We start from the raw sequence: 11,944 nt of genomic DNA, 5'->3' as shown, positions 1-11,944 counted from the left end.
TGGTTTTTGTCTTAAGTCAGAAAGCAGCTGGAGTGACTTTCCAGTACAGAGCTGGGCACAAAGAACTCACTATCTACCATACATAGCTTCTGAAATTGATCACAAATGACAACTGATAAACTCTCCTGCTGCTCTGGCGGCAACAAAGGATACAAATGCGTACCTCCTGTACTCTGTGTGCTTTCCATTACTGAGAAAATAACTATTTAAGAAACAATGTGTATCCTTATTCAAGTGGAGCTATCCATCCCCCTTAGGACGTTTGAACCCTCATCTTTTTTGCCACAAGTTTATTTGTTTTTGTTACACTTAGAAACAACCTAGAGCTCTGGCATTTACCACCTTCCATATGCAGTGGTAAATGAAGGCATCCTCCTGGAGCAGTAATCTGAGACTGGATTTCTGCACCAGCACAGCTTATTACATAATGAAGTGGAGGACAGAGAGGAGGAATAGCCCCGAATCCCAGACTCTTCAAACTTTCCAACAGAACAGTGAACCAGTTCAACATTACAAGAACATTAAACATCTGTTTAGACATAGAAGTTATTTTAATGAGGCGTTGTTTAAGTAAACTCATTGCAAGTAGCCTTCTGTTTTGGCAATAGTCAGATGGAAAGCTGTTGTACAAATGCCAAATGCCTCCCAATCCAGCAGCAGAGTCAAACAGTAGAGAACCCTACAAGGTTCATCCTTTCCCAAAAACCTGGAGAATGCTTTTACACCAACCACGATGAACAGGACCCAGCAGAGAAGCCAGGCACTTTGAAACAATAGCTAAGGCTGATCAGAACTGCTTGCACCTGGACCAAGCTTTCCAGGGCTTGTCCTGCCATGCCTGATGGAATACAGAGATCTGGCCAACAGTCCAGGAAAATATGAGATATCCTCAAAGTGTTTTATGGTGGACAGTCAATTAAAGAGATTCCTCTTCAAGCAAAATTTAAGAGTCTGGGAAAAGTTAAGGCAGAACATATTTTGGCAGGGGCAAGCAATCATTTATTCCATGAGTCCCTTTCCCCCCAAACCCCGCTAAATTTACCAACGTGAGAGCACCATCAAAGTGACATTCAGGCGAACACGTGGAATTCTTCCAAGGCTTTAAATGAACAATTCCTTTGAAGCTGTAGCTGGGAGTTCCACTCACACTTCCCAGCCATACAAGACTGGAGAAGAGCAAAGTTCGCTGCTTAGAACAATCTTAGAAGATGACTGCTAGTGCATTTCTTTCCCATATTAGTTTGAACCTCTCTAGATAAATGTATTCTTCCAAACATGTTCAGACTCTCAGCCCAGCTTACTGTATTAGTACAGGGAGGAGGGGAAGCCACGGAAGGGGAGCTGTGCTTTTAAAACTAGAAACTGGATTCTCTTCAACCAGTTTAACTTCTGACCTTCTCAGCTGTTAGATCAAGTTATTGCAGCAGGCATGGAGCCAGACAAGTAAAACATAAGGGCATGCAAGTTGCTCTCCAGTCAGTTTCTGTCTCTTCAGCGACATGCAAAAGAAAGGTGCAACACATCAGACTGCGATTGAAAGACTTTTTTTTAATCAAAAGACTAAATTCTGCTGTCAATCAGAATAATTGAGAAACTGAATTTTTTTATTTTTTATTCCCATGTCAGAGAACTAACTGGGGCTAAAAAGGATAAATGGAAATTAGTAGTGCCTACCAGTAAAGACCAAGGCATGGAAGTAAGGAAGATCATGCTGTACTCCCACACTTTCATAACTGCTTTCGAGGTTTCTTCTGAGCTTAGGCACAAGCAGTTGCTGTCACTGACTGCATGGCGAGCTGCTAATCCCATTTTACATGTATGCTAGAAATAGTTTAAAGGGAAGTTAAATGGATACAATACTAAAATGTTTGGGAAAAGTTTAATCTTACAGATGTGAACTGAAAGAATAGTATATTTACTGGACCAGAAGACTTCAAATGAGAGCTGTACTTTATTTCTTTCTGTCACAGACGAGTGATCAGTGACAAGTCAGTTATCCTTTTTGTGCAAGTAACCTTTAAGGCAAAATTGAAATTACCCAGTTTTTTACAGCAAAAGGTGTTGTACAAAGAAACAGTGGAGTTATCTGATAGAATAACCAGTTGTTTCTTAAGTAATGTACACAGTCACTTCGCATGAACGTGTTCAGTGTTTTCTCTGAACTGAAATCACAGCCTCAGTGGTGACAACACAAGTTTCCCATCTTCTGCAGTGAGTCCCTGCATTTCACCCTGTGTGTGTGTACCCCAGTCTCAGACAGGACATGTGCTAATCAAGACACAGAAAAAACCAGCAAGTTTATGAAAGGCACAGAAAACAAAAACTTTATTTTTATGTTGCCTGAAAACACAACTCTGCCTCCCCTGATGAAAGCATCAGTGTCTATACATTTAAGACCAAATACATTACTCATACAGACTTTATCACAAAGTTTTAGTAAAAAACCAAACAAAACATTAAAAAGTACCCATGAATTCAACAGTTCTTTAGAAAAAGTATTAAAAAACCCTGGTGAGAATCATGCTTGTCCCTGAACGTAGAGTTCATAGTTTGCTTTTAACACAAATTCGAAGTAAGCATTGTATTTCAAGTTGCCGAGTTCATTTGCTTGAAGCAAGTCCTTCACCTCTGGTAAATACTCACTCAGCTGAACTCCTACAATACAAACCCATTTATTACAACACTGATAAATGCACTTTGCATGAGCAGTTAATATCATTTTTGAGTAAACGCCTGTGCCTGCCTCAGAGGATTTGGGAAGCTCTGATTCTGTTATACATGTCAAGAAATACAATAAAGCTCAAGTAGCCTGTAAAACAGAGTTAATTTTCTTCTTTACCCGGAGTTCAATAATTTAATAATTAAACCTAATAAACTTTACCTAAATAAAAATAATAATAAATAAAAGAAAGAGGAAAGAAACCTGAGTTATACAATAACTATGTATCAGTTGCAATAGTTCAGGGTAGGGTGTGCAAATCTTACAAATGCAAGGAAATTGACAGGATTGAACACAGAACTGTCCTGAAGAACTTAATTCTTGTATTTTTCACGTGAAGCCTTCTCTGTTCTGGGAAAAGTTTCTATGCAGTAATATTTAAAACAGGCTTTGACTCTCAGCTGCTTCCCTCCTCTCTCTCCCTCTTCCAGCTGTAACTTTCACAGCCATAACTTCCTATAGTCAGCTTTAAGTGGAAAATGGGAGGTGTTTTGTTTTTTTTTTTAAACTTTTGGAAACGGAAAACAAAAGGAAAAAACCATTTTGGCTAAAATGGATTAAGTTCTTCTGAGTGATAGTCAATTATTTATTATCCTGGATCTTACAGAAGATACATATTTACTTCCAGAAGACCTACTTTACTGCACAGTAAGCAACTGCTAAAAACCTGCTGAGTGCCCTACTGAGCAAATAACTTTAGAATACTAAGATTATAACCAAGAAATCTGCTCATCTCTTACCCCCCTGAACAGGTTACAGAGATAAAATTAGCTCCGTATGATATTAACCGTCTACTGGAATGAATTTTTTATTACTCTGAGAATTTATTAATGCTACTTTTACATGCTAATGTTGATCTTAAACAGCTTTTGAAACAACAATTTCAAGACATTAAATTATATTTAAGTCCACTTTACCTTCTTTCAATAGCTTTTGTAGTATTTTCACAAATATACTATCTTTAGATGCTTCAATTGGATCATCTCTACCATCTGAACAGGACCATCTGCAAGTCAAAGAATAATTTGGGGAAAGAATTGCACAGACAAAATACTAGGAAAACTAACAAGAAAAAAAAAAACCACAGGAAAATTTGATAGATTATCAAAGGTGATTAATACATGTCCACATGGAAACATTATGTGCTTGGTTATAGCTCAAAGCAAAAGGTTTTTTCTACCTTGTATTAATTAGTCTTTATTACAAGAGTAAAACTGGAATGAAATTGCACTATTATAATGTAGTCTAGTTAGGAGAACAGAAATGTTTCCCATCTTCTAAACCATTAAAAACTCCAACCAAACAACATTATTTCTTTGATAAAATAAAAGTATTATCCACTGAGATAAGAACTACCTATTCTCAGTAATTATATTTTACAACTGAGGTGATGAACGTGTAGATTTATTTTCTTGGTAGAATAAAGCAAGAGAAGCAATTCTCTAATGTGAAAAAAAATCAAAATAAAACAAAAATCAAACATTGAGAAAGGAGGAAAAAATCTGCAGAATCTAAGTTGCAGGCCTGTAACAGCACACACAGTCCCAAAACAAATAGTTTGTCTCCTTTGTGATTAAATGTGAAAACTCATGAATGCCAGTCTCATCTGTGATACAAAAAAATCCCAGATTTTTCTAAGAGGAAGATTGTTTTAAATGACAATTTCCCATCCTTGCAGAGCTTTATATGTACCAGTTTTAAGTCAACACCAGCTTGTTTTGCTGTGGTTCTAACATTTGAGTTGTTAAAATTTCCTGTTCCATGTGCTAAGCTGTCAGACAACACTGGCTCTCATATCACTCCCTAAACTACCATGGGCCAGTGGGACATGCTTGTAACAGATCTGGACCTGGATCCAGAAGCTATTATTGACAAATCCTCTGTACTTCACTGGTTTTACCCTGGATGCCTCTTCAGCTCCTAAATGTCTAGGATTACATCTTTAATTCTGTTAGGAAGCATGTGAGGAAAGGAGGGAGGGAAGGGAGATTTCCTCCTGTTGGGCACAGAGGAGGACAGTGAGGACACTAGCAGAACATCAGGTGCACACTCAGCAAGGCTCTCCATCCTACCCAAGAGCCTTACCACCATCTGTAGCCCTCAAGCTAGAAACCACAGGCCATCCTTAAAAGCAGGTACTGTAACATGTTGAATGCTTACTTTTGCACACAGATGAAAGTTAACACTACCTCTCTGTAAGCCTTTGTGAGCTCAGCTGGGACACCAAGTTTTCTACACACTATTCGGTGTAAAGTCAGCATCTCAAATTGCACCTGGTTAGCTGCCAGGGTGGCCAAAATCTTGTCAGCATTATATGTGTTTGAACTGTGCTACATTCAAAACCCTGTGCTTGTCCAGGGTAGATAGGTCATAAACCAATAACTGGACTGGTGTCATGTAGGAGTTCTGGAATAGTGTGAACCTCTTTCTGCTTGTTATTTGTGTTATATGTGCACATAACTTAGTTATGCAATTAGGAATTTATTTCCTAGACACCACGGTCCTTTGGAATCTATCCTATGCGTAAGTGTGAATCCAAATGCTGCTTATTTCCATTTTAATCACAAATGGCACAGTGCATTTGGAATGTGTTCTCTCCTCATCTTTTCTTCCTTGGGTCCCTCCTGGACCATAGATAGGAGTTAGGAAAGGCAGAAGACTCCTGAAAGTTAGAAAAGAAAGCGAGGAAATGCCATTTGAGCTATTTAACCTGGGGGAGAACAGCACCACTGCATCATGAGAAGATCCTTGTGACCAGTTGGATTCTGCCTTTATTTGAACATCCATGAGTGGCTCTTCTAAGCACTATTTAGGCTTTGATCTCTCACAGCCAAGAATGCAGCTTTAACTCAAAAAGGTCATGAAATTGCCAGTGTGGTTCAATGGCAAAACCCAAGCGAAATAAAAGCTTGCAGGAGTCACCTATGCCTATGTTACTTTTAATAAAAAGCTTCTATTTGAGGTGTTTCAAAGGACAAAAAAAAAAAAAAAAGGTTCAGCATTGGTCACTTCTTTTACCTCAAGATAGGGTTCAAGAACAAAAGGTGCATGGGTTCATTTCTGTGTCAGGTGCCAGGACTGCATACTAGGTTGCCAGTGAGATAAACCAACAAAGTACTGCAGATTTTTTTTTTTTGCTGGAGTTTCACTTTACAAATAAGAATATATGTTCTGATCAGATACATTATATTTTACTAACCTTATCCTATGAAATTAAATCTTTTTGGTGAATTAGAGAATAGTACACAAAAATATAATTCTGGAAAAGCTGTATCACAATAACTTATATTTGTACTTACCCATCTCTTTGGAGAGCCTTACAGAGAATTTTAAGTTTAAGATCATTTACATCCACTTCTTCTTCCTTCAATTCATATAAAGAGAAAAGACAGGCAAACTAAAATTTTTGGGTTTTCTACAAAGAAATAATCACTGTCACACAGACTGCACCAATAAATCAGATTCCTCAATCACCAAACATAATTTTTAACATACGCTGTTTTAACAGGTGATCTGATTGGACTGTTGAAACACCAAACACTGTTTGTTTCCATTTGAAAACATGGATTCAGACTTTCTACAATATATCACCACTCAGCTGCTGAAGACCAACACATTTTAAAATACCAATTTGTAAAACATTGTATTCTAGGCAAATTTTATTTTACCATGTGCTAAATGATGACTGAAGTTAAAGTTCTTTTTTCATTACGGCCAAGCTAACTAACATGCATTAGTGTTCACATTAGGATATGTTTTATGAATATATTAGTAAATATCTTCAAAGATACACATATGATTTGAAAAGGGCAGTTTCTTCATTGCACAGAAACTACTACCTCCAATTTGTGCTGAATGGTTCTACACAAGTTGTTAGAAGTTTGAACATCTGTGGGAAAAAAATTCTACATCTCATGGGTTTAGAGTAGCATTTATTTAATTTAGATGAAAAAAAATACAGTTGGAAAAAAAGCAGATGGCAAATCTGTGGTTCAAAGCTATTTACATGTTAAAAAGTGGTGACTATCCCACATTACCTCATGACCATCAGTGAAACTGCCAAGAGGGAAGACACAAGAACTAAGCTTCTAAAAACAGCTGATCTTTGTCCTGTTTAGAGACAGCCTGTAGGGAAGCAAGGCTCTAAAAAAGAAACTCTAGACTATAAATGGGAAGTGAAGATGAAGAGTGTAATTTTTCTTAAATTATCTAAACCACATTTGGCGTTAAGTCTCCAGTGACTTAAAAACAAACTGAAAAAACACATCAGGGGTTGCTTTAATTACCATACACTAAGCTAATATGTTCATTAACTAGAGATGCACCATCCTAGCATAGATAATAATAAAAAAGTCTCCAGTTTAGAAATCCTTCAAAAAGTTTTCTTACCTCATCAATATATTCTAGCAGATCAAGTGCCTTCTTGAAGTCATATTCATTGGCTCTTCTGTTCTCATCACATATAAACATCTATGAAATCAGAGATTAACATGGAGAATTATTTTTAGGCTGCAAACTAACGTAACTGGTATCAGGGACAATCTACTGTGGGAAGACCACCATGTATTTTCTGCTTACATGACCTGCTCATGAAAATATGTCTTGATTCAACTGCTAGTATTTTTATAGTAAGGAATATACTTCAGGTTTTAGAGCAGCATTCCACCTACGTGACAATGGTCTGTGGGCAAATGATACTGGATACAAGGCTGCTGGGTTTCAAATTTAAGTGCCATTTAAGGCTGTAACATTCCTGGACTACTGTAGCCAGAGCTCAGCTCCACAAATAAGCTCTCCAAATTATTTCGGTAATTAAATTCAAAGCAGTACTTCAGCACACGTGCTGCCTTTCACCTCTTAAAAACAAGTTCCCCCTCACTATTTCATATCCCCCAAATATAAATTAGTACTTCAAAGGAAAATTAGCATTAACACTCTTTTAATTTACACTTTCTGAATTTCATTCTTACATTGTAAGGAGCAAGTATGAACACTGGTCTGACAATAAAAGAGAATTCAGAAGGAAAACTGTTGTGGTCCCAGTGCTTGCCAAGCCCTGACTGACACTTCCTAGCCTTCCCTAATCCCACAGAGAGACTTACTTAAAAGACACAGGTAAGGATTTCACAATCTGCTATTAGCACAGTTTTAGCACGCTTGTTTACATGTCAGCTTTTGATTTTCCACAGGATTACAGAAAAATACGGAGCTACAAAACTGACACCCAGACAGGACTGACTTATTTTACAATGTATTGCTGTAATTCATGGGAGTATTTTTTGTGTGTATCACTGGATGGTAAAAATATGTGGCAAACAAGGCAAAATCAGTAAGGTTCCTGGCTACCACCAGAAAGGAGTGAGAAAAAGCAATCAGCACTGTTACTTATCCCTGTACTGGAACAGTTCACATTTTTGTTTCATTACAGGTCGGATTTTTGTAAAAGAAAACAAAAGTAGAAAGACTTCCGGGGCCTCTTTGCAACAGGTGACCAAAAGCCTCTTCCTGTTTCTAGTTCTTCCTTTTTCTGTCTTGCAGCATCCTTCTCCACTAAGATAGAGTGCCTTCCAAGTTCTGCCCTACTGAGAATGTAAAGGAAGGTAAAAACTGTCTCACATCCAAAAACTGGTTTAGACCAATAAATCAACTTCTGGCACTGATCTGATTTGCTTTTTCTCGTAGCAGCACTCCAAAGCACACAGTCAACAGAAAAAACTAGCACTAAACTGATCATTCTGATGTTTGGCGCTGGTAGAAACTAAGCAAAGTTGAACTAATCAATACATCAGATCTTTAGGTGCTTAGCAAGTCATATAAGGGATAAAGGCAGCTGTGACCTCCTCATTTATTTTACCAGAAAGAGGCAGAAAACATCCTGGAAGTTTACCTGTGTAATGAAGAAAACACGAGGCACTTACATCAATAAGCTGAGATGCAGACAACACTGGCATATCGTTGAGGTTCAACTGCTTCTCTGCCAGGAGCTGTTCGGGAAGCGTCTCCTGATGTAACAAAAAACGCTCCTGCTCTGATATTTCTTGTAGTCATTTAAGGAAATGAATGTTTCATGTTATTAAAATGTAATAATAAATTTTGTGGCACAACAGTAACTGTCAAGTCACAACATTATTCAAGCCTACAAGCGTTTGTTATGAAGCATTCCATTTGGACTCTCATCCACGTTCCCAAAGCACAGAAATACTTCCACTTAAATACTGCCATCCTAGTGAATTAATTCTTACTTTTCACTCATATTCCCAGCGTAATGAAAATGGATAACTCCAATTTTGCCCCAAAAACTTCAAAATTAACACACAGGATTGGATGGAAGCTGTTGCACTGCGCAGGAAAGTAAGCTGGTTGCAACTTCAAGGAGCTGTGCCATGGACTTGTTCCATCTCATGAACTGTTCAATTTTCGACAGTTTTATACTTGCCAGTATGATCTGCTTTAGGATCAGAAACTTGCTAGTCTGAGACATTCAAAATGGAATAAATATCAACCACACTGTATGAACCCTGCCCTTCCCACCAACTTCCATTGCATGGTAGAATAGGGAAAATAATTCTATGGAGCATTTTATCTGTTTAGAGGAATAAGCAAAATGTGGCAGAAATAATTAGCCTTTCTTTATCAATAGGAAAGTGATACACAAAGAATTTAAGTTTTAAACACTGCACCATGTGCCACACAGAAATGTGTAGCAGAATAAAGTCCAGAACAAATTTTGAGAATCCTCTAGTCTATTTAAATAAAGCTTTGGTTTTCTCATTTTTCATTTTTAAATTTTCCTATTTAAAGATGAGATTCTTCACATCAGCATAGGCATTTTCGCAGTGATAAAAAACTAAATTTAAACTTCAAGATTTCATGCAGTGTTTTACAACTTAGAAGATAGATAATACGTTATTATTATGAGCTAAAAATAATTTGTAAAGCTTACTTAGTTAACATAATCATTACCAGGCTTTTTCAACAGCATTTAAGAACTATTCATTACCTAGATGGATAAATACGCAGATAAACAGAAGTAAGCTTGAGCAGCAACCCTAAGTCATATTCCAAAGCTTCCCCCTGGTGGCCAGAATCCTTTAACCAGTAGCGCAGAATTGCTTTTTCTCACACTCACAGCACATGTGCTGCACTAACAGTATTTTCCAAAGGCATATGAATGGCAGAGCAGTGGAACCATTGCATTTGGTAATGAAGCAGGATAGATATTTGTACTTTCCCTGTTCACATCATTTCGGATAGAGCACAATGAAACCCTGTCATGGTAACCTTTCCAGATACAGAGAGCAAAACCCTGAGAAAGCACGTCTTGATCACACCTGTATAGATTTGTAATTACAATACTGGATTTCTGTGTACAGCCTAAGAGCCTCAGGACTTGAGAAGAATTCAAAACTGGAAGCCATTCTATAAATAAGCTCTAAGAAATTAAGTAATTTTTACCTTGCATCTGAAATATAAAATGCAGATTCATTAAAATACATTCAGTGTGAATGGTTTACAACTTTCAGCCACTTCTCAAAGTACAAGTGCAGCTTGTTATTTATGCCAATATTTCACACGTTAGTAGAACAAGTAGAAAGGTACAAATTTGCCGTGCTCATAATCCTAACTCACATGTGAAAGTGAATACTGAGCTTACTGGCTCATGCTGTCTTCCTTGTGGCTTCCAAAAATGAGCAAAACCATCAGCCCATTTATCCGTACCACACTAAGTGCTCTCAACATCAAAAAACCAGCTATCTGCAAAATTAATGGGATTCTAATTCAGTAATTTAATTAGTCTTTTCTTCACTTTGCCCTATTCTTATTTCTTACCTTCTATTTTCTCTTGTAGGATGTCTTCTGAGAAGTCAGAGGCTAGTGCAGCTAATTTGCTCAAGCCAAGAAGTGTTTTCTTCTTTGCAAAATATCGTGTCTCCATATTTGCTAAAGTCTGCAATGTTCTGTGAGCCTAAAATTAGGAATCAGTTTTATAAATTAGGATTGGAAGGTTAACAGACAAGAGTTTTATCTGAACGGAAGTCTCACAGCTATTTATTGTTTGTAACACTGTAACCCTTCTTTTTAAAGGTTGTCCAGTTTGCACAATAAAACTCCGCATTACACTCTTCAGGAAAAGACATAGCCCTCTCTTCCAACAATATATTAAAAAAAAAAAAATCTTTTCAGTACTAATAAAAAATCCTCCTACCTTTCTCTCAAACGATAAATTGCAACTTCACACATTGTATCTTTGGGATCTAATTCAATATTTTGCCATAAAAGCCAGGCAAATACATTTTGACAGAACACTTTTGCATGCAGATTGATTTACCTGTTAATTCGGGCATTTGAAAATAAAAATTGTGTATAACTGCTGCAGTAACCAAACACAGAGGCAAGAATTTGTTTATCAGACAAAGGAACAGTTCCTGAGAACTTTCTCAGAAATAAACTATCTAAACTGAATTAACTGTGAATTTTAGAACCCTTATTCCCCTCTCTGAAGTGCTTTCCTAAGACACAGAAAACCTCAATTGACACAAATGGAATATTACAATATTCTCAGAGGGGATTTTGTTTGCTTTGGTTGGGGCTGGTGGGTGGGGTTTTTTTGCTTAGAGATATGGCATTATGAACCTAGAATTTGCAGTAGGATAAATGTTCCCACGGTTTGCATGCTTAACAAATGTGTATGTGGATTGAAGGAAGCCATTTTTGATTTGAAATAATTTTAACTGTTAAATGAAATGCAGAAGGATGGAATGATTGACCAGCAAGAAGAGGGGATGTAACTGGAAAGCCCAGAAGGCAACAAATGGTCATGTGTAAAAACAATGTCACATTAATCTATCCCCATGCACACTTGCTATAAAAAAATACTTTAAACTATGAATGTAAGTGATTAAAATTATCAATAGCTTTTCTACTTTCACAATACCTCCAAATTCTTTAGCTTTAAGATGTTAGTCTTGAAATAGAAGTTTCAGTTTTTCCCTCACTGGACAGTATTTCAGTGCTATTGATATTCACTATAAATCCCCAATTCAATTGAAGTAGTGATCATGTAGTCAAACTTCCTCAGTAAAAAGTACTAGCCACCAACCATGGATGAAAAGCAGCCCTGATTTCCATTACATGGTGCAGTGGCTTAGATACTAGATGGTGCCTGAAGGGAGACTTTTGGTACTCCATTAATTATCTGGCATCTTTCCCCTAACTCACCTGGAT

General features: G+C 37.2%; 1 protein-coding gene across 1 annotated transcript in view; it reads right to left on the bottom strand.

Moving 5' to 3' along the window:
• Nucleotides 1–2,297: 2,297 nt before the first annotated feature.
• The window catches only part of NUP133 (nucleoporin 133), a 29,681-nt gene continuing 20,034 nt past the window's right edge, over nt 2,298–11,944 (bottom strand). The window contains exons 21-26 of the mRNA XM_069010258.1: nt 10,550–10,685; nt 8,638–8,756; nt 7,109–7,189; nt 6,019–6,083; nt 3,637–3,725; nt 2,298–2,655 (exon numbers count right to left, since the gene is read on the bottom strand). Coding sequence (XP_068866359.1) covers nt 2,519–2,655; nt 3,637–3,725; nt 6,019–6,083; nt 7,109–7,189; nt 8,638–8,756; nt 10,550–10,685 — 627 coding nt within the window. The 3' untranslated portion in view covers nt 2,298–2,518. The remainder of the gene's footprint in view (nt 2,656–3,636; nt 3,726–6,018; nt 6,084–7,108; nt 7,190–8,637; nt 8,757–10,549; nt 10,686–11,944) is intronic.

The sequence above is a fragment of the Aphelocoma coerulescens genome, chromosome 3 (assembly GCF_041296385.1).
Source record: "Aphelocoma coerulescens isolate FSJ_1873_10779 chromosome 3, UR_Acoe_1.0, whole genome shotgun sequence".
NCBI classification, from domain to species: domain Eukaryota; kingdom Metazoa; phylum Chordata; class Aves; order Passeriformes; family Corvidae; genus Aphelocoma; species Aphelocoma coerulescens.
The sequence above is the reverse complement of the archived record's forward strand: the minus strand, read 5'-3'. Positions and strand labels throughout refer to the sequence as shown.